This window comes from Castor canadensis, chromosome 4 (genome assembly GCF_047511655.1).
Source record: "Castor canadensis chromosome 4, mCasCan1.hap1v2, whole genome shotgun sequence".
Classification (NCBI taxonomy): Eukaryota; Metazoa; Chordata; class Mammalia; order Rodentia; family Castoridae; genus Castor; species Castor canadensis.
In genome coordinates, this window is record NC_133389.1 from 147,419,021 (window position 1) to 147,442,217 (window position 23,197).

The following is a 23,197-nucleotide window of genomic DNA, read 5'->3' on the forward strand; positions in this document are numbered from 1 at the left end:
TGTCATAGCATGATGGGAATTTTACTCCATAAGGACTTCAGTGTGGTCTGTGAAGTGCGATGTACAATTGCAAGGCAGGAAGGCATTGCCATTTGACTTTGGAATACAGACTGATGTCCTGGAACAACTTCTTGGCTAAACTCAGTGCTAATTCAGTGAAAGTTCTTTTATGGTCTACTCAGAATGATAAAGACTGGACAATTTGAAATATTTAAATACAAATCAAACCTTTCTTGTACCTCAAAAGAGACAAGTTGGTACTGCTTTTATGAGGATTAAGAAGCATATAAAGTAGTGACACACCCATGTTTATTGCAGCACTATTCACAATAGCCAAGTTGTGGAAACAGCCAAGATACCCCACTACTGATGAATGGATCAAGAAAATGTGGTATTTATACATAATGGAATTCTACTCAGCCATGAAGAAGAATGAAATCTTATCATTTGCAAGTAAATTGATGGAACTGGAGAACATCATTCTGAATGAGGTCAGCCAGGCTCAGAAGACCAAAAATCGTATGTTCTCCCTTATATGCAGACTTTATTTTTTATTTTTTTTATTTCTTTTATTCATATGTGCATACAATGTTTGGGTCATTTCTCCCCACTTCCCCCCCACCCCCTCCCTTTCCCCTGTCCCCTCTCTCTCCCCCACTTCCAGGCAGAAACTATTTTGCCCTTATCTCTAATTTTGTTGAAAAGAGAGTGAGTATAAGCAATAATAAGAAGGACCAAGGGTTCTTGCTAGTTGAGATAAGGATAGCTATACAAGGAGTTTACTTGCATTGCTTTCCTGTACATATGTGTTACATTCTAAATTAATTCTTCTCGAACTAACCTTTTCTCTAGTTCCTGGTCCCCTTCTCCTATTGGCCTCTGTTGCTTTAAAGTATCTGCATTAGTTTCTCTGCATTGAGGGCAACAAATGCTATCTAGGTTTTTGGGTGTCTGACCTATCCTCATACCTCTCTTGTGTGCTCTCGCTTTATCAAGTCCAATCCCCTTGTTGTGTCTTCCCTTGACCTAAAGTCTGATATGTGGACATTAGATCTAGGGCAAGCACAGTAATGTGGTTGGACTTGGATCACATGACAAGGGGAGAGCACATACGGGAGATATAGAAATAGGTAGAAAACCCAAAACATGAAAGTATTTGATGTCCCTACTCCAGAGGAACTAATACAGAAACCTTAAAGAGACAGAGACAGAGGTCAACATGAGAAGGGGCTCAGAAACCAGTGTAAAAATCAGTTAGAGGGAGAAATGACCCAAGCCTTGTATGCACATATGAATAAAAAAAAAAAAAGATCAGTTAGAGATGAATCAACTTGGGTTGTAACACATTTGTACATGAAAGCAATACTAGGAATCTTTCTGTATAGCTACCCTTAACCCAACTAGCAAAAATGCTTTGTCTTCCTTATTATGCTTATGTGTTCTCTTCAACAAAATTAGAGAGAAGGGAAGAACAGGTTCTGCCTGGAAGTGAGTGATGGGGGGGGCAGGGAGGGGAGGAGCAGGGGGGAGAAATGACCCATACAATGTACGCACATGTGAATAAATGAATAATAAAAAATTAAGAAAAAAAGCATATGAAGTAATAAGTACAAGAAGCAGGCAAGTTACACTGTTCAGCTTTTCAACAGCATCTAACCCTCACTCATGTAGTTCTAGACTCCTCCACCCTTTATTAGTATGAATTTCCCAAAGGACTAGCTTAGGGAAGCATCTACACATACCATTCCTTAGGTGGGGACTAAAGTAATCCATCCCATCCTAAGAGTGTATGTAGGCAGGACTGGAGATTATTATTGAATTACTTTCAAAATGTCCAGTAAAGGGGATTCTGGGAAGATGGGAACTTGAGCCTCATCCTGGAAGAAAGCTGCCCTGGAAGGGTGAATTGCTTGGCAGACAAGTGTTCCTCCTTCCCTGCTTATACCCAAGAGGCCTAAGAACAGGAAGAACTCCACCCACCTCTGGGGAGAAGATGTGATCAGTAGCATGTGTGCACCTGTCATTATAGCCAACGCTTTTACTGCTCCCTCCTCATCTGCATGTTCTCCATTGACACAGACAGCTCACGGCTTGACTCAAAATGGGGAGAAGGAGCCCTTACCCATTTTAGATTTTAAAAAGTTACAATTCTCCAATGTCAAGGAGAGTGCAAAGTAAAGTTGAAGTAGTGGAAAATTGGGCTCTTGTTAGGGTACAAAGAATGAAAAAATGAAGACTGCAATAAAAATATTAGAGGTCTTAAATCAATGTAGAGCATTAAAAAGCCTTTCCTAGAACAAATAATTACAATTTCTAAATTTGAAAATTTAACAGAATGAAAAATGTACAAATAAAATTATAGAAGCCACATAAAAATATGGGGAAATATGTGTACAATCTTAGGGGCAGGAGATTTTCTTAAGCAAAACTTGAAACCTAGATACCATGAATGAAAGATATGAAGATTCACCTACATCAAAGCTCAGAACGTCTGCATGGAAGAAGACAGCCAAAACAAGGAACAGAAACATTTGCAACATACATAACACAGAGAAGAGTCACACTGCCAAGACAAGGTGCTCCTATGACTATATGAGAAAAGATGCACAACTCATTAGGGGAAAAATTGAGCAATGGATGGGAAAGGTCATTTTTGGAGAGGAAACACCAATACCCAATGTATGTCATTATAGGGAAATGCTAACTAACACAATGAGATACCTTTTTTTTGTCTTCCAAATTAACAATAAAAGGTGATATCATCCTGGCCTGGCAAAGCTGTGGGAAAATACTAAATTTGTGCACATTTGATGGGCTTAGAAATGATGATATCTTTTTTTGCAAAGTAGTACAGTATAATTTATTAAAATTTAAAAATATGCATGCCTTTTTACTCTGTAATTTCACTTTTGGAAACTTATCTTGTAGAATCTTTGGTACCAAAATATGCAGACACACACTACCTTGTTGTTTATCATAGGGAAAAAAAATCCTAAATAAAATCTATATAACCATTTATAAAGGATCTGACTGAATAAATAATAAATTCTGGCATATATACATATAAATATATATATGAAATTATACACAACTATTAGATACATATTAACTTGTAAGAATATTCTGCAATACAATTTTAAGTAAACACCAACAAAAAAGAAAACTGTGGGATGGTATTTCATATAATTCTAGTTTAAAAACAGACACATACTCTAGTGCTGGTGGTTCATACTTGTAATCCAGTTGCTTGGGAGGTAGAGATAGGAGGACTGTAGTTTAGTGAGACCTAGTCTCCAAAAAAAAAAAAGCTGGGTGTGTTGGTGCATACCTCTAATTCTAGCTACTTGGAGGCTGAGGTAGGAGATCTTAGCCCTAGGCTGGCCTTGGACAAAAGCACAAGGCCCTATTTGAAAAACTAAAGCAAAAAGGGTTAGGGGTGTAGCTCAAGTGGTAGAATTCTTGTCTTAAACTATCTGCAAGTCCCTGAGTACAAAACTCCAGTACCACCCCCAAAAATGCACGTTTGTATTTATTTTATTTAGAGGAAAAATTATGAAAGATATATACCACATTAAGTCAGAAAGTGGGTTTAGAAATGAAAACATAATTTTATTTTTGGACACCAGTATTTTTAAATTGGTAGAATTAGCATACATTTCTTTTTTTAGTCATAGAAGGGAAATAAAAATGTAAAATCTCCTAAATAATAATTGCAATAAAACAAGTGTAGAATACAAAACAAAAAAATACCAAAAGAGAAACTATGTATCTACTAGTATACAATTTTAACAGGTTATTACATCACAATTCTTCTCTGTTTTTGGGTATATCATTTTATTTCTTTATGATATCCCTGGTTATTTTATATAGCTCAGAAACTCTGATTAAAACTGGTTAAGTTCATCAGAAGTTGTGATTAGGAGTTTTATATTACTGATTAATAGAAAGAAAAAGTGAACTTTCACTGAATTAAGGCATCATGGCATCCATGGTAGGGGGTGAGGAGGTAATCTATTTTAAACAGCAACCAACCAAACAGACAAAACCAAAAAAAGTATCTGGGATGCAGAACAACTGGAAACCATGGTTTACAGCATTACATTATGTTCTCACCTCTACCAGTCCCAGTGGTCCTGGGGCAGGAAGTCTAGTGGTCAGTCAAATGTCAAGCAAGTAACTCACCATTGTAACAAGCCCAGTGCAGTGGCGTGTAGCCTTGGTTATCTTTGAAACAACAGTCCTCCTCAGAAAGAGCCATCTGGAGCAGCTCACTCAGCCATGTGGCATGGCCCCGAGCAGCTGCATAGTGCAAGGGCGTCCTCCCTCTGGAATCTTTACAGAGAATCGACACTTCTTGTTCCAGCAGCATTTGCACACATTCTTCATGTCCTGTCATAATCTGGTGCATTGCAATTAAAACACAAAGCAAACCTCAGAAGGGCAGAAGGGTCAGGAAGCAAAGTAGTTGGTTAGTTGATACACACTGATCTCAGAGGAAGAGGGCCTGGCCTTCAGGACAGCAGGCTTCCTGCTTCAGAGGCTGAAGGCAGGACAAACCCAGCAAACCTCATACCAGAAAAGTCTATGAACATCAGTATTTTGGAAACAGCTCTTGACTTCCCAAACAGAACCATGAACGGCATCATATTGTTGTGGAAGTACCAAATTTAGAATCAGAACGATATGGTTCCCTGTCCCCTGTAACTGTAGGTTAATGTACTTCTCTCTGGCTTATTTTATTTATCTGTAAAGAGGAATAGAAATAATGACCTCACAGTTATGTAACACTTATGGTGGAGATTTGTTCTGAGAATTGCAATGTTTGGTTATTTTGCTGTTTTGCAAACATCACAACACACACAAACTTAGTAAGTAAGCCAACCACACACCTAGGTTGTATGCTATCCCTATTGCTCCTAGACTACAAACCTGTACAGTATGAAAACATCACTAAGTGTTTGTGTACCTAAATATAAAAAGGTTCAGTAAAACTACTGGAATGCAGCTGATGGAAAGGTCATTATGTGCTGCATGACCATATAGGTAAAGCCCCCCACCCTCTTGCATGGCCTGCATGAAGGGCCTGAAAATTAAGAGCTGTGATCACGACAATAAGCACATAAAGCTCTCCTTCTTTTCACTTATTAGGGATTTACACCATCCCCAAATAGCAATTTTATGACTTCTGATTTTGTTCATTTCGATGATTTGACATCCTTTAAAAAACAATTCAGCAGATGTGCATAGGGAATTGCCCACAGGATACATAGTTTGGCATCAGGGATAATAAAGACCAGTTAAAAATAGCATGACTGCACAAAACCAGGTAATTACTGTAATAAATTATGGTACCTGCACACAACGGAGTATCTGAAATGATGATATAGGAATATACTTAATGACATGGAAAAAGGTCCTTTATATACTAAGAGAGAAAAAAACCCTCCAAATAGAGTATTCTATATTTTCTCTTTAAAGTTTAAAACAAATCTACAGAAAAATGATTGGAAGTATATATACCAAAAAGTGGTTATCTCCAAGAGGTATGATTACTACTGATTGTGATTTTCTTCTGTGCTTAAAAAAACATTTTTCAAATTTCTATGATGTTCATGTATTTTGTAATCAGAAAGCAGAACCAATTCCACCAACAGTAGGTGTTCATGCATCTATTATCATGATATGCCACAAAATATTATGAGCATGACCTAATAGCATCTTTCATTATTGTACTTTGTACAAAATTTTATAATTTCTTTTAAATTGGCTGAGTTTAGTTGGTTATATTATAAAACAAGTTTTTTTCTAAAAATTCATATAGAAGAGAAAAGAGGAAATAAGCTCCTTGAAAAGTGCTTGACTAAGGATGAGAAACACATACACACCCCTCTGTGTAAAGCAGTGCATCCCATGATGTCAACAGCATCTACATTTGCTTCTTTTTCAAGTAACAATGAAACAGCGTCGATATGTCCATAGGCTACTGCAAGCATCAGCGGGGTTCTAGGGAGGAAACAGATAGGCTTTAAAAGGGAGGTAAAAAATATTTCCATGGGCTGGTGGAGTGGCTCACGTGGTAGAGCGCCTGCCTGAGTTCAAAACCCCAGTAACACCAAAAAAAAAAAAAAAATCAATATTTCCAGGCAGAGGACATCTCTCTTTTACACTTGACAATTGCTTAATACTTTCTGTGTTCCCAATTCACTACATGCTCTGTGGAACAAGCAATCTGTTTCTTCCCTAATGCCACAAGGAATGGTGTCAGGGACTGATCTGTAGGAGGGGCAGGGGAGGTTTCCATCTCAAAATAGACATTCCAATTCCATTGTCTTCAGAACTGTGTGGCAGGTATTCAGCGTCCATTGGGTAGGACGTGTGCACATGTAGAAGACCCTCTTGCTTCTATCAGAGCAGTTCTACTTTCATAGAGTCGGTGCTGGGCTTCTGCTCATGATTTCATTTAAACAAAACTTCACTGCCTTAAAGAAAAGCCTACAGGTCTAGAGGAAAGAACACAGTGCAGGATCCTGGAGGTGGCATTCAAGGTAGGACTGTGAAACTAATTAACTCACTTGGGTCTAGTCACCAGGGCTTTTCTGCTCTGAGTTTCCTTCTGTAAAAGAAGACTGGGTAGGGAATAGGCCAACAGGAGATACTTTGCAAAACAAAACTGAGGAAGGATAAAAATCTGAAGGATTTTTAATAATGGAGAAAGCCTCCTGAGGTCTGTCTGCTTGCTATTTTATTAATTAAAAATTGGAATGTAGCAGCTTCAGAAGAGGTAAAAGATGGGAAGAGAGAGGGAAAAGGAGAGAATACAAAAGAGAGCCAGGAATCATGGCCATCGCCAGAAAAAGCAATCTCTTTTATCAAGATATGCACACTCACCCACCCTCAAATGTTTTTTCTAGATATATGCTCTAGCACAAAGACACCTGGCCCATGAATTTCACCCAGATAGGTATGGCCAACCTAGAATTTAGCAGTCAGCCCTCTTAACTGCCCAACAAACCAATGAATTACCTGTTGTGACTGAAATGTCAACCCAAGGTTAAAGTTGAGAACACTTACTGTCCTTTGGCATCTTTCACGTCAACTACTTCTGGGTTGTCTGAAACTTCTAGTAATAGCCGCAGACACAGGGTGTGACCATTAATAACTGAAAAAGAAAGTAAGGAACATTCTTTTCACAGACAAATATTACAGCTATCTCTCCAAAGAGAAATTATTTGGCTTGTAATCAGTGATCTTCCATTGCTGCTAACAGATACCTCTGGGTTTCCAGTTCATGATGACTTGGGGCACAGCCTGGTCCAGTGTTAATCCTTCTTCCTCTTTCTTCCTGTGAGAGTACTTTGATTTTCACCTTTCTTTTTTGCTTCCCCTGTTGAGTTTTTCTTCAACTTGATATCTTTTCTTATCTCCTTGTGTAGGACTGATATCTCACCCCACTTGTCAGTTCCCCTTTAAGTTCCTCTAACAGTCACTCATATCTATATAATCTTCCTGTGTCTAGCCTGCCTCCAGCCCCTTTTAAAAATAAGAAAAAGAGAGGGCAGTAAGGAAAAGATGGGAAGAGGGGGAAGGAAAGGAGATGGAGAGGGAGGGCAAGGGCAGGAAGAACAGAACAGGTCCTACCTCTTCTTCTGGGTCACTTGGTAAACATTCCACAAACATTTCTCATTGACTTAAAGCAAAACGTCAGGCAAGAAAGGCGTGCCTGAACCAGACATTCACTCTCATGGATGATCAACTGGCATTGCAGGTGACTCAGGAGCGGGACCTTGTGACATCCTGGTGTTCCTCAAACCACAGCCCACCAATGTCTCAAGCATGCTTCTGACTGCAGGACCCACTTCTGCTGCTTTCTTTCTCTCCTCACCCTCCCCTCCAGTGAATCAGATGCCTACTAGGCCCTTTCCTATGGCTGCCGGCTCCCTCCTTACCCAGCAGACACAGCAGTGGGCAGGAAATACAATGTGGCTCCAATACCAAGTTGACTGGGTAAAGAGTACCCAGATGTACCCTTGTGTGCGCCTGGCAAGATGCTTCTTTAGGAAGTGGTAGTGGGACCTGGGAAGCAAACTTGCTGGGATGATAATGCCCGGAGTGAGGCACCTTCCTCTAGATTATTGGATGGAACCCTCAGAAATAGACAAGGCTTTCTACTCAGGGAGTAAGATGAGAACAAATATGTTTAAAATTCCATGCATAACCTACTTTCCTCTGTGAAAAATAAGAGCACCATAAAATACTTTGAATTTCTCTCTTGTGGATGTGGGGAAAGAAGGGAAGAGATGCAGCTATGTTAGGCTGATAAAGGCTTTTCTCAGAGCTGCATTTTACAGTCCTTTTATTGCTTGCCAGGCACAAGAGAATGCTAATTTAACATCGACACAATTTTCAGGGACAATGCGTATTAGAATTAGCTCACGTTCATAGATAGTATTCATACGAACAACAGGAATAATGGCCACATTTTGTGGACCATTGCATTCAGCTCATTCTCAGTAACATTCATTTATGGATCTCGGGAGGAAATTTTGCAGGTAATATATTATTGTTGCTGGTTTTTTTTCAGAATTATACAAAATCTGCTACCATTGTTGAAATATTGCAAGAGTATAAGGTATGCCTAGCATGCCTAAAAAGAAGTGATTACAAAGAACCAACAAATATTACAGACAAATATTACGTGGAGGTGGGGAGAAATAGCACATTTTAACTAGTTCCTTTTTCCTGTAGCAATTTCATAGTCTTTAAATGCTCATAATCACAAATGTTCCAAAAATATTTGGTTTTTTGGTTGATTATAAGATGAAAAAAAATCCATCTGATTTTTTATTACTTACCCAATGTGTCAGATAGCAAAACAGTGTCTTCAGTTATACTTTTATTTTTTATTGTACAGTAGCTTACTGAGCTTAGCTCATAGCCCTGATGAAAATTTATGTCTCCCTTAAAGTTCAAGTGTAGCCAAACTTAAATTCTTGTTGGCTTCCCATACACTGCATTTTCCCCCAACTGCCGTCCAGCAAAAAACCGGGCAGCATCTTTAGCTGTGCCCTGCCAGGTCCAGCTTTCTCTCAGACCAGCTCAGCCTCTCCCTAGCTAGGAGTGACAGCCATTTTTTTATGTTGTCCGGAGACCACAAATGTCACTACAGCTCTGTGTGCCCAGACCTTCAATATCCATCCTGGCTGCTGCTTCTCACAGTATTATGAGGGATTGAAATAAAGAAATCAGCCTTTCCAGTAAGTTGGAACAGATTCTGGGTAAGCAGTTCCTAAATCACAGACCAAAGATGGTGCACAGCAGACATTTTGTGAAGAACAGTTAAATGACAAGTGGGTCTTTTTAATGAATGGTGTGGGGGAAATCCAAATGGAGTGAATATTTTACCACTAGGGGGCCCCCTTGGACCACACCTACACCACAGTGGCAAATAAGGGACAATGATTGCTCTCCATTGTTTACCTATTTACAAGGCTGGTCTTCCACATTCAAAAGAGGCTCTTTGTAATTGTTGGGAATTACATGGTAACAAAGTGGAATGCTTGCCTTAATTGTGGACAACTAATCTTACAAAGAGAGAATCAAATTTGAACTTAATAATAATACCAAGAATACTTAGGGAGAAAAAAGACTAAATGTAGTGGTAAATAAGAAGTTACAATTTAACCTCACCAACCATCACTGATCTCACCAACAAAGCTTTTTCTAGCAATAGTCATTTCAAGTAATTACTCAATAGCTAGACCTTTTCAATCTCTATATTGCATCTCTTCAGTGACTTGGATGTTGAGAGATATCGAAATACTTCTACCAAGTCTATCATTTCTAGAAAATTTTCTCAAATAATAAGAATCATAGAGCCTTTTGAAAAACCAGTTTTCCTCCTTTGTTTCCCCAAAACAAACATATTTCACTGTGTATAGCATTATGACCAGGACATAAGGAAGATGTGACTTCCTTCACTTCTTTTGAGTCTTGTCTTGAAATGCCAGAAGTAGGAAAAGAAAAGTAAATTAACCTTCTTTGCCAGAAGGCTTTGCATGATTCTAGGATTTAAGTGTTATTTTAGGGGGTAGAGAGAGTGGGTTGGGAAGGAGGAGAGTGATAAAAAGACTAAAGCTAATGAAAAAAATGCCATGTGGTTTTGATGTGGTTTGTTCTATGTAACTTACTCTGAACATCACACCTTGCCTTTGTTCAGAAAGTTTGTGGTTGCCTTTGGCCAAAGATTCTAAACTGTCTTCAACTGAGGGGTATGGCTTAAGTCGTAGAGTGCCTGCCTTGTAAGCATAAGGTCCTTAGTTCAAAACCTAGTACTGACAGAAAAAAAAAAAAAAAAAAAGACTTTGTAGGATGTCATTTTGGGCTGGCAGAATGACTCAAGTGGTAGAGTGCTTGCCTAGCAAGTGTGAGGCTGAGTTCAAACCCAAGTACCGTCAATAATAATAAAAACAACTCTCTTCTGAGGTAAGAAGAGGCCATAGACTGCCTGGCTATAAAACACCAATCATGTCCAAGGGGATGGCAGAAAAGCATTTTGGAAGTGTAGGTACATCTGATACAGAAAGAAAATTGATATTTAAAAAATTGGGATGAAAGAATCTGCTGACATGCTTTAATTCATACTTATGAGTGGGCCACAGGCCCTTGATGATACCCACCTGAGGCATGAAGTGGAGTTCTTTTGGTGACATTGTCTTTCACAAAGATGGATGCACCCTGACTGATAAGTGCTTCCACACATTCTGTGTGTCCCTTGAAGGCGGCCAGATCCAGAGCAGTACGGCCTTTCTCATCCCTGATATCCAGGTCCACTAGCGACTGAAGAAGGACCTCCAAGGCTTGATGGTGCCCATTGTAGGCCTGCAAAGAAGACACCAATGACTGGCTTGCTCACTCACTTCACAACACTCCAGAGTAGGGGCCAAGACCCCAAGGTCATGGGTAGAGACCACTCCAAACAGGACATCAGAAAAAATGTTTGGGATAATTATTGAAAGCAGGCAAATCAGAGTTGGACTGGAAACTGTAATTTGCAAACCTCAGTTGGATATGAATTTCTTCATGTTCTTTCTCCCTTACCAAATAATTTGTTCCAAAGGTACTCTGCATGCTAATGTAGTTTTATATTTCTGTTTATCAGTCTAATAACCTAAAATAGACAAATAGCTGCATGAATTAATATAGTCTTGTATCTGTCAGTTCAGTCCTAAACATCAACGAACAAAATGAGAGTTTTCAAGAATCTTTTGTTAGCAAAGCTGGAGAAAAAGAAATACTAAGAACACCATAGAGTTTGGGATTCAACAGAGGCAAATATAGCTTCCTATAGAATCCAATACTTGCCTAATTTCTAACCACGTGATCTTAGGCGGGCTTCTTAATTGCACTTCAAGTTTGTTTCCTCATCTATAAAATGAGAGCAATAAAATCTGCCTCCCGGGATTGCCGTGGAGATGAAAAGAGATAAATTGCTCAGGCTCTGCATAATATCTTGTGTATAGTTGCTGCTTTTTCTTCTTTTATTTTTTCCATTGATTATAATGAAATCACAGAAACAATTATAGAAATGTATAATATGTACCAGTGCCAAGTTTAGATGTATTATGAGGGCCTAGACTATATCAAGATCAAGACTAAAAGCCCCTCCTTCCACAGGTAAAGGACATTGAAAACAAAAGAGAGAAAGGGGGGTAAGGTTGCCTAGGGGAAAGCGTCAGGGAGGGAAGTAAAGAAGTAAAGAGGAAAAGTCTCTGGCCCCTCTTTTATCACCTGCACTTTTCATTTTTCACTGCAGCTATTACTCAATGCATAATTTATCTGAAAAAAAATTTAGCTCAAGTGATTAATTTCCTTAATATAAAAAGAGCTCTTAGAAACCGTTTTAAAAAATAGGAAAATGTGCAAAGGGCATGAAAAGGCAGCTCACAGAAAAAAGAAATGCAAAAGCCAACAGAGATAAAAAGCCATGTGGAAATTTGAATTACTATTTTTCAACAATCTTGGCAATCATTAAAGAGTTTGGTCATGTCCAATATTAGTTAAGACTGTGAAAAATGCAATCTTTTACTCGGCTGGTGGGAATATAGATCAATCAGACTTTTGTGGAGGTGATTTGACAGTATCTATAGAAAGTTTTTTAAAAGAAACGAAGTTGCAGACAGTATATTTAGCATGACCTCATTTATATAAAAAGCAAATGGATGAATATATATATTCATGTCCCTATATATTTCTATATGCATAGACAATTTTAGAAGAATATAAAAGATACTATTAGCAGTGGTTATCTCTAGAACTAGGAGGTAGAGAAATGAGCAAATGGACTTATTTCACCTTATCTTTTAAAAATGGTTTAAGTGACTTTTCCTGAATATACATTAATAACAATAACAAAAACTATCTTTAAAAGACTCCAATGGAGGGCATAAAGAGTACTGATAAATTTCTAAAAGTTCTCATTCATTATGTTTGTTAATGTTTAGGGTTATTTTTAATATATTAAGACATATAGTAACTCATAGCAATGAACCCCAAATTGATATCCCAGTCCCAATTTCTCTCTTTACTTCTAGATTTGTACATCCAACTGCCTCTTGGGCTTTCCCACTTGAATAGCTAATAGCATTGGAAACTGAATTCTTAATTTCATTCCTTGAACTTGCTCTACCTGCAGCCTTTCTCATCTCAGTAAACAAGAACATAGTTGCTCAGGCCCTAAACCTTGCAGTCACCTTCCCAACTCCTAAGTTCAAGACTGTAACATTACACAAGGGTTCTGAAACCATAGTGCCACAGTGCAAGTGGGTGCTGAAAAGTAGCCCCTTCTCCCCCTCATCACAGCTCCTTCTGCCTCCAATGCCTGGCCCTGGGTGTCTGCTGAGAGGAAGCTCATCCTGCTAACTCCTGCAGAGGTATCATTACATCCTCAGGCTTCACCCACAACCCCGTTCTAATTCACACAAAGATGTCACGTGACTAGTAGCAGCTGTCAAGGCCATTTCTGAGGAACTGCCATCTCTACTCTTTCTCACTATATGCCATCCTGTTCTGCCAGGATTACAGCAAACGCTTCCCTTCCCATCTTTGTCTCCTGGCAGTCTACTGTTGATATAGCCACCAGATGAACTCGTTGAACACCCAATTGGATCCTATGTCACTTTTGGCTTAAAACTTAGCCTATTGTTTTTTCCTTCATTGGTGACAAAATCCAAAAGTTTCCAATTAGGGCCTCAGGATCCTGTCCCTCTGTGCTTATCACCGGAAATCCCCTCATTGGCTCTAGTCAGCCACACTGGCCTCTCCACAGTCAAGGACATGCATTTCCTCCTGTGGACCACTGCATCTGCATTTTCTGTGTCCCCTGACTGAAAGCTCTTTCCCTAGGCAGTCACTTGGCTCTCCTAGTACTTCTGCTCAAGTCCCACCTGACCAGGGAGATCTGTACTCCACTCTCCACCCTTTTATCCTGCTTTATTTTGTCTTCAGAGCACTTCTTACCACCTCAGAGCAGTTACTTATCAGTTGATTTGTTTATTGTTTGTCATTGAAGGTAACTTATGTGGGCAGTTCACTGCTGTATCCTGTCATCATGCTTGTCACATTGTAGATACTAAACAATTATTTGGTAAATAAATGAATGACTATAACACATATTATCATTTATTCATATTAGAAATAAAAAACATGTTTTAAATAGCAATGATTTATTGAGGGATTTTTATGTGCTCAGCTCTATAGCATCTCATTTAATCTTTGCAAATATCTTTTTTCATAGGTTAAAAAATAAAAAACAAAACAAGTAGTGCTAATGCATTTGTCCATGACCACTTAACTAGTGACAAAGTCAGGACCTGAACCCAGAGTCTATGACCTAAAACCCATGCCTTAGGCACACTTCTTCCTCAATATTTAATTAATTTAAAACAAATACTTTTGTATTTATACATAATAGAACAGGACCAAATGACAAATATTGAATCAAAACCTAAACTCCTTCTATAGGAAGCTCAACACAGAGATAAAGTGATGTTAACAGAACTACGAAGTAAGAAGGTCTACTCTGGGACTTACTTTGAACTATTGCTCTTTTATTGCATGCATGGCCTCAAGTTGAGACAGGAAAGTAAGTTCCTATATGTCTAACTTTCCGGTCTATACTTGGTATGCCAGTCGTAACTGCATGGAACAGTAACATGCAGGAAGTAATAGCTGACTTCAGAATTTACTGACTCCTTGCTGTGTGTCAGGCAGCATGCACCGGGCATATTGCACCTCGTTTATTTCTCACGACAATCTGGGTTTTGGATACTCCTGTTATCTTCATTGTACTCATAAGAACACAGAGGGCAGAGCTGTCATCCAGCTCTCCCAAGGTTGTACAGCCTTGTGTGATAGAGCTGGAGTTGAACAGGCTGACCCAGGTCTCTGAGCTGTGGGCTTTTTAAGAATGAATATAGGGGCTGAGGTGTGGTTCAAATGGTAGAGCACCTGCCTAGCAAGTACCAGGCCACATTCAAACCCCACTACTCCCCCCCAAAAAAAGAGTGAATGTGGGGGCTTTTCTGTGCATATTGGCTTATTGAGCTACAGGCTTGGTGTTCCACATCAGCCGTTACTCCATAAAGACCACCACTGCCCCTCTACCCTGAAACTGCCACCACTGCCACTGCCACTGCCTCCACAATCTTCAGTGGGCAAAGATCCGTCAGTTCTGAAGAGTTCTTAGTCTCACAACAGAGCCTCTCAACAGCATGGAGATTACTGTCAGGAGCAGCACAACCTTTCTTCAGATAAATGAACTATAGAAATGCATGACTACTTTACCAAGAAGCTCCCATAAGAGGGGTGAAGCTGGACACAGAAGTACGGGGTTAAAGTCTGCAGAGCATTGTACAAGAGTCCTAACAGGGATGGGATAAACCTTGGTGACTTTCCTTTCTGCTGCCTCAGTGTTATGGGACCAAAGCATTGCTACTTCTTGATAGGAGGTGCATTTCATTTCCCATTGCTCCTAATGTCACACTGAGAATTTCAAGTGGAACATATTGAAGTAGATTTCAGTTTCTTTGCATCATTTTTGTATCCAAGTTTTAAAATTCTGTAACAACCCTATTGAGTGTTTTTTAACTAAATTAACATGGATCCAATGAACTTGCCTATACCCAGGGAAGTCACATTCAAGAACATGAGACTCCTTATTACACACAATCCAACCAATGTGACCTTAAACACATTTATAGAGGAGCTTAAGACATATGGATTTGCCACAATAGGAAGAGTATGTGGAGCAAGTTATGACACTGCTCCTGTGGAAAAAGAAGGCATCCATGGTCTCCATTGGTCTTTTGATGGTGCACCAAAATCCAACCAGACTGTTGATAACTGGTTAAATGCTATAAAAATTAAGTTTCATAAAGAACCTCTTTTACATATCTTTTGTAATTTTAATGGGTTTCATTATTCTATTTTCATACATGCATATGATGACCTTTGATCACACCCACCACCACCTCCAGAACCTGGTTGCTGTATTGCTGTCCATTGTATTTCAGGCCCTGGGAGAGCTCCAGTGCTTGTTACCCTAGCAACAAGCAGTACAATTCTTAAGGCAAAAGAAGCATGGGGCTTTTAACACAAAGCAACTTTTGTATTTGGGGAAGTATCATTCTAAAATGCAGCTGTTCCTCAAAGATTCCAATGGTCATAGAAACAATTGTCTCCTTAAAAAAAAAAAAAGCTGGGGTACCTGATGTTATTGCCTTGGCAGTCGAACTTGAAACAGGATCTAATTTGTTGTCTGTGTTAGCCAGCATGTCAGCTTGGTGAGTAAGCCTAATGCAGCTTCCACAAGAGTATTGAAAAGCACTTTTAGTCAGGTACAGTGGTTCATGCCTATAATCACAGCTACTCAGGAGAGGAAGATTGGGAGGATTGCAGTTTGAGGCCAGCCTAGGCAAAAATGCAAGATTCTATCCAAAAAATAACTAAAGCAAAAAGGGCTGGGGGCATGGTTCAAGTGGTAGCATACTTGTGAGGGCCTGAGTTCAAACTCTAGTACTGTCAAAAAAAGAAAAGAAAAGAAAAAGAAGAAAAAAGAAAAGCAGTTGAACCAGGCCACAAGCTTGACAGAATTACAACCTTTAGGTCTGTGTTATAATCAACCCATTTGGACACTTAGCAAAAGATTCTTGCTGTTCAGTATTTAAAATGTGCTTACCATTTGTACCAACTGACCTTTCAGTGGTCCTGAGTTATATCTTTAAATCTGTCCCCATACTAAAATACTATCAATATATAAGAAATTTAAAAAGATTAGGTACCAAAATATCCAGCACAATACTTGTATATTTTTACTATCGTACAGAACCAAAATTCCAGGAACTAAGAACACTCGACCTTACGTGTTATATTCCTTCAGTCATTTCAAACACTGCGAGGCCTAGTTGGTTATTTTTCTGCTGACTTTACATTTATACCTCTCACATTCATACCAGTATATGTCTGGTTTGCTTAACCTTTGATTTAAAATAAACTGTTGACCAAGTGATTATTTAATGCGTGCCTCTACATCTTATTTCGTGCAGAGAGAAAGGGCCATTGTGAAAATCGGCATTGTTACAGAATGTCCTTAATAATGTCTCCAGACAGAAAAAGCCTTCCAGCTAATTTACATTTGCACTCTGAGGGGCAGTAAACAGGGAAAGCCTGAAGAAAGGATGAGAAAGGGCTATTAAGCACTTTTAGTAAAATGCTGCCTGTCTTACACAAAATGTTTAGAGTATGGTCTTTCAGTTAGTAAACACTTCTAAAGGTAGAGATGCTTTGTTATTGAGCAGACATCTAGTAAATGTTTTTTCAGCTGTGAGCTTCATACTTAGATACTTGCTCATTTGTTTTATAATGTAACTCATAAAATGGTGATATGCATTAATATTACTTCAACCTTGTATTTATACTGTTTGGGAATGTGTGGTCATAGTGCTGTGGGAGAAATAATTTGTCACTGTTTGTCAGCTTGTAGAAACTTATTAGGAGAGCACAAACATCTAAACAGATGACAAAATGCATTTATCATCAGACAGACAGTCAGAGAGAGAGAAAAGAGAATGGAATGAATTCCCATATACCCTTCACCCAGTTTCAGCCATTACCAACTCAGGCCATAGGTGATTTTAAAACAGCTCGGGGAGCACCTGATCTCATGTAAAGGGCTGTGATGGCAGAAGTGTCTATGTCAGTGTATAAATCAGTCCACTGTACTTTACTCTCAGCTTAAATCTACTGCTTATAGGAAATTGACTTTGCATAATACTTCTTCCTGTTTTAAATTGCAATGGTAGTCACTGATTCAGCTTATAAAGAAATCATGACTCCATACCAAAGGGAAATGGGCCCACGTCCATAGCAGCAGCTTCTGTATGCTACTTGCAAATGCTGCCTCCTTAGCATTATGACAATAAATGACAGTAAACATTTTAATTTCAGCAAATTTGACTTAGGCTAGGAAATGGAATTGGAAACTTATAACACATGCATATATACAAAGCACAATGGCTAACATATTTAGATTTAATGAGAAGACCCAGGGGAAAGGAGAATCTTGCAGGAAGGAAGCTGATGGGAGGGAGTCAGAACTGTCCAGAACAGTACTTGAGTTAGGTGCTGACTTAAGACCTTTCCCCCTGCACTTTCTCCCTTAATCCTCAGAACAATAAATAAATCCACTAACTTGTGTTAAAGAAGCTGAATGTTAAAATAAAATGAAGGGAACCCTGCTTATTAGGAAAGCTTTAGAATTCCAGTCTATTCTTGCTTCTTTACCAGGCTTTTGAAAAGGCTTTTTTAAGACAGAATGCTTGAAAGGCCAAATTTACCTACAGGATTCATGCTTCTTTCTTTAGTTGAGCTTGCAGTTCTTGAATTTCACAATGCATAAAGCAAAGACTTCAACGGAGATACCAAACTTTTAAATCATTTTAAGAAAAACTTCTTTTAAAAATCTTATTAGGTAACTTAAATTTCTTAAACATGATGAATTTCTATGGACCTTTTTCTTTTTTTTTTTATTATTATTGTTGTACTGGGGGTACAATGTAACATTTACAAAAGTTCTTATATCATAGTTGAATTCACCCCCTCCATCATTCACCTTTATCTCCCTCCTTCCCCATTCCTGAAACGGTTTCAGCAGGTCTCATTTTTCCATTTACATCCATGAGTACACAATATTTGCACCATATTCACCCTCACGCTCTTTCCCCTCCCCTGACACCCACCCCAGACAGGGCCTATTGCCTTCCTCTTCTCTGTTTTTGTAAAAAAAAAAAAAAAAAAAAAGTTTGTTTAAGATAGCTATACAGAGATAAGGGCAAAATAGTTTCTGCTGGGTATTGAGGGGGTGAGGGGGAGAGGGAGGGGGCGGAGTGGGTGGTAAAAGAGGGGGTGGGGGCAGGGGGGAGAAATGACCCAAACATTGTATGCACATATGAATAATAAAACAATAAAAATAAAAAATAAATAAATAAATAGCAATACATTGATTTAACATTAAAAAAAAAAGATAGCTATACAGGGAGTTTCACTGTGACATTTCCATGTGTATATATATTATAACCCAAATTGGTTCTATGAATCTTTTTTTTTTTATCAGTGCAATTTATTTATTTTTTTTTTCATTTTTCTTTTATTATTCATATGTGCATACAAGGCTTGGTTCATTTCTCCCCCCTGCCCCCACCCCCTCCCTTACCACCCACTCCACCCCCTCCCGCTCCCCCCCCTCAATACCCAGCAGAAACTATTTTGCCCTTATCTCTAATTTTGTTGTAGAGAGAGTATAAGCAATAATAGGAAGGAACAAGGGGTTTTGCTGGTTGAGATAAGGATAGCTATACAGGGCTCAATGCTCTACGAATCTTTTTAGATAGCAACTAAGAGCCACGAGGGGAAAGGATGGGACATCAACAGAATCCATGGAAACCACAGGTCCATCTGGAAATCTCAACAGCTGCAACCTTGCATTTGAATAACCTTGTTTCTTAATTTAGTTTTTTCAAGTGGATGAAGTGTTCATGAAATTCACTGGGCTGATAACCCTGTTATCATTCAGCCAGGAAATAGAATTCAAGGTAGGCTGGGCCTCTTGTTGCAGTGAGGCCTAGGCACATGTGGTTCCATGTCCCTAAGAGAACACGCCACCTGAGAAATCATGTGCTTTGCCTGGGTTTTATCAAATTAACTGCTACAGAGTCACCTGGAGAATGAGACAGACATACTTGTGGGGTTCTTGAAGCAATTTGTTTTAAAGTCTTAGTATTTAGAGCATGTCTACTTTGATCGCCCTCATCAAAGTCACTGTCATCTCTTGCCTGGTTGTCTTGCTTTGGCTTTTGCTCCCTTACAATTCAGTGCAGAAGTTAAAGTGGTCATTTTAAAGCAAAAGTCATACCATGTCATTTGTCTCTGCAAATCTGTTCACACGGTTTCCTGTTTTTTTCCTGTTTTGCTCAGAGTAAAAGTCAAAGTTCTCACAATTTTGAGAAGTCCTGTGAGATCTGTAGCAGCTATTCCCTGACTCCATGCTCCCTCCAAATAGATCAGAATTCCCTCCACAAGTGACCTCACCACCACTCTGCTCCAGCCACAGTGGCTTCTTTTCTGTCCTGTGGACATGCCAAGCATGTTCTCAGCCTGGGACATTGCCCTTGGGCACAGAACCCTCTTCTGTCAGCTGTCATTGTGAGTAGCTCTCAAGGTCTCTGTTCAAATGTGAGGTTCGACGCTATGTAAAATAGCACCCTGTCTGCCAGTCTCCATCTCATGGATCCCATTTCATTTTCTCTTGTAGCACTTACCACCATCTGTTGTGCTACGTACTTACTTGCCCAATGGCTCCCCTAGATGGGAAATTCTACAAGGACAGGGGCTGGGTTTTCTTTACTGCAACATCTCCAGCTCTTAGAGGATGCTTGGTGCTAGCCACAGTCAGTATATGTCGAAAGAAAGAGTGATATTCATGCTTATAAAGATGAGAATGAAGCTAACCAATGGGGCCTATCTGCCATCAGGCTTTGTTCTGATGGATTTACACGCATTCCTGATGCCATCCCTGCAATGGCCCTTGATGGGGTACCGCTATTCCCCTCATCTCATGAGACACAAGAGAGTAAGTACTTGGCCAAAATCACGCAACTAGCAAAGAAATGAAGAAATTCTAAAGTGTCTTTAGAATCCTGAACTAATTCACTCACTTCCATTTACAGGTAAATTGTTAATTTTACCTGTCCAGGTAAAATGCTAATGAGAAGCATGGCAGCTCGGACTTCCTCTTTCTGTGCCCTCCCTTGGCCTTGCCAGCAGCAGAACTACCAAAGCCCAGTCTTTCCAATGGCCTTACCTGTCTTTCTGTCACTGGAGACCCGAGAGCTCAGAAGAGTACCTGGCACACAGTAAACACTCAGCAAATGATTTTTGAAAAAAAAAAAAAGAATGAGACAGGATAGAATTTTTGGAAGCCAAGGAACTCTCTTCTTAGATTAGTAGCAGGCGTGGCAGTGCAATTGACCTCACTTTCAAAGAACATGAGAATCCTGTCAGGGATGGCCTAGGGCCATGTTTGAAAATGCTCAGCTTTGGAGAAACTTCCTCCAGCACAACAGAAGGCTGGGCAGGGCTTCTAAAGAGCAATCTGTAGAGCAACCTGCACTGAGAGCCAATGGGCACAGAGCTCTACATACAAATATCACATTATCTACCCACCTTCTTCACTCCAACTCCACCTCCAGGAACAAGGAGGGATGACTGATGTCACTGCACATAAAATGCGCGTGTGCGCGCGTGTGTGTACATGTCCACATGTGCAGCGGAGGTCTTGGTTTGTGTGAGCTATAATGGTTAAATTTTGTAATGATAACTTATTAAGTTATCACACTGTGGTAAAGACTTTACATACATTGTATCTTTTCATTTGTCCTTACTTTACAGATGGGAAACTCAGGCTCAGGACAGGGTAGGTATGTATATCTAAGGTCCCAAGCTGGTGAAGATGGGACTAGAAAGAGACACCATCTTTCCCTCCATAGCCTGTGCCTTTAACCCTGTACCTCTTTCACTATCACTAATACAAGCTTACACAGTAAGTGCAGCCTAGGAATGCCTGGATTCTCTTTGTAACAGGCGAAGCTGCCCACAGCATTCACTTACAGCCAAGTGGAGCGGACTCTTGGTAGCACCGGAATCTGATTCTTCAAAACCAGTGTTGGTTCTTTCCAAAAGCTGTGGAGATAAAAAGGAAACAATCATAGTAAGCCTCATTTTGCAAAAGGAATCATACTTTCTGAATACTAATTTCAGCATAAATGAGAAACTTAAGAAATTAGGGAGTTAAACAGCAATATGAAAAATCAAATACAGTAATGTGTCTAAAACAAATATACCACTGAACATTTAAACCTTTAGATCATTTTGGCGTTTGCTATTCGAAAAGGGTCTCATACTTGAAAAGATAGTCAGCTTCATCAATCCAGAAAAATAGTGCATGTTAAATCCATTTTCACCTCGTGATCGGTAATGATGAAAAAATTACTAATACTCATCGTGCATTCCATTACCCAACACACACCTACTGGAGATAGTGTTGAAAGGTAAACAAGGCCCTTTTTCTCATGAAGCTTACACTTCAGAAAAAGAAGCATAGACAAACAGTTAAATATATAAATAAGAAAGTGTCCGGAATGTTATAGCATGTATGTCGTCATGAAAATAAAGAGGGGTGATGTAATATGCAGTGACGGGAGGTCACTTTAGAGCCAGCCGTCAGGGAAGGCATCTCCAAGGCAGAAATATTTAAAGTGAATCCTGAGTAATAAGAAGAATTAAACAGACAGACGAGTGGTAGGAGAGAACTGGAAGGAGGGATGCATTCAATGAAAATCATCCAGAGTGGATAAACACGGTGTGTACAAGCAATAGAAATATCAGTGTGACCAGGGCATGGTGCTGGCAAGGGTGTCAGGAAGATGACATTCTCAAGGACTACTGTGGAGAAAAAATTGTTAAAACCTTTCTGAGCAATTTATGTATACCTTTGATCCTTTAATTCCCAATAAATTATTAGATAAGTACATAATGAGGCAGGTATAAAGAAATGTTTTCATTTAACAAATGATTACCATGTACAATGGACTGTCCAATGCACTGAAGATTTAACATTAAAATCTTGAAAAATCACTTTTCTCATGGAAGAGGATGTGAAATAAAAGAAAGGAGGTGAGTAGTTCATTAGAAAGTACAAAGTACAATAGATAAAAATGAAGCAGAGAGGAAGAGGCGGGAGGGCTCCGAGGGAGATCATTTCACAACTTTAAGCAGTGCGATCAGAGCGTGATGGCCGAGCAGGGTGATGGCCGAGCCTGGACTTGAGTGAAATGAGTGCCTGTGGCTATCTGGAGCAGAGCATTCAAGCAGAAGTGCCAACAATCACCAGGAGAGGCTCAGGGATAGACTTGTAAGGAACACAAAGTGAAGAAAGAGGAGAATGGCAGGGGAGGAAATCAGAAGGATGGTGACAGTAGAGGAGGGGAGAGTGTCAGAAAGAGCCTTGTAGGTTGTCAGGATTTTGAGGTGGAAATTAGTGACATGGTCAGACTCCGGGGAGGCAAAGATGGAAGCACAGAGGCTGTGCAGGCACTGAGGCAATAGTCGCAGAGAGGTGTGGACCAGCAGGAAACAGTGGGGATGGAGAGAAATAGTTGGATTGTGGATACTTGGGGAGGTGAATCCACAGAGTTTGATGGATTTGGTGATGGACTGAACATGAATGTAAGAGAAGGAAAGAAGCCAAGGATGGTTCCTGGGTTTTGTCCTAAGTGGGCAAGTGGAGATGCTGAAAAGGAAGACTGTGAGTGGAATGTGTGTGGGGAGTGGGGTGGGAAGCCAGGCATGGTGTTGAAATCTATAACCCCAGTGCTTAGGGGGCTGAGGTGGGAAGATCATGAATTCAAAGCCAGCTAGGGACACATAGTGAAACCCTGTCTCAAAAAATTTGAGACGTTTAGAAAGCATCTGAAAGTAGATCTGAAGTAGGAAGCTAGTGGGTGTATCAATTTTGGAGTTCAAGGTGTTTAAGGTCAAGGTAAATTAAACAAGGAAGAGACTGGGTCCCAGGACTCAGTCTTGGAAT

At 39.6% G+C, this 23,197-nt stretch overlaps 1 protein-coding gene and 1 pseudogene across 6 annotated transcripts in view; one reads left to right on the forward strand and one right to left on the reverse strand.

Annotated features, from left to right (window-relative positions):
- Ankrd44 (ankyrin repeat domain 44) overlaps positions 1 to 23,197 on the reverse strand; it is a 295,040-nt gene that overhangs the window by 13,303 nt on the left and 258,540 nt on the right. For all 6 annotated transcript variants that reach the window (XM_074071329.1, XM_074071327.1, XM_074071326.1 and 3 more), the window contains exons 17-21: positions 21,220 to 21,291; positions 10,677 to 10,878; positions 7,072 to 7,159; positions 5,886 to 6,003; positions 4,183 to 4,399 (exon numbers count right to left, since the gene is read on the reverse strand). In XM_074071329.1, coding sequence (XP_073927430.1) covers positions 4,183 to 4,399; positions 5,886 to 6,003; positions 7,072 to 7,159; positions 10,677 to 10,878; positions 21,220 to 21,291 — 697 coding nt within the window. The remainder of the gene's footprint in view (positions 1 to 4,182; positions 4,400 to 5,885; positions 6,004 to 7,071; positions 7,160 to 10,676; positions 10,879 to 21,219; positions 21,292 to 23,197) is intronic.
- Positions 15,134 to 15,767, forward strand: LOC109688913 (protein tyrosine phosphatase type IVA 1 pseudogene; annotated as a pseudogene).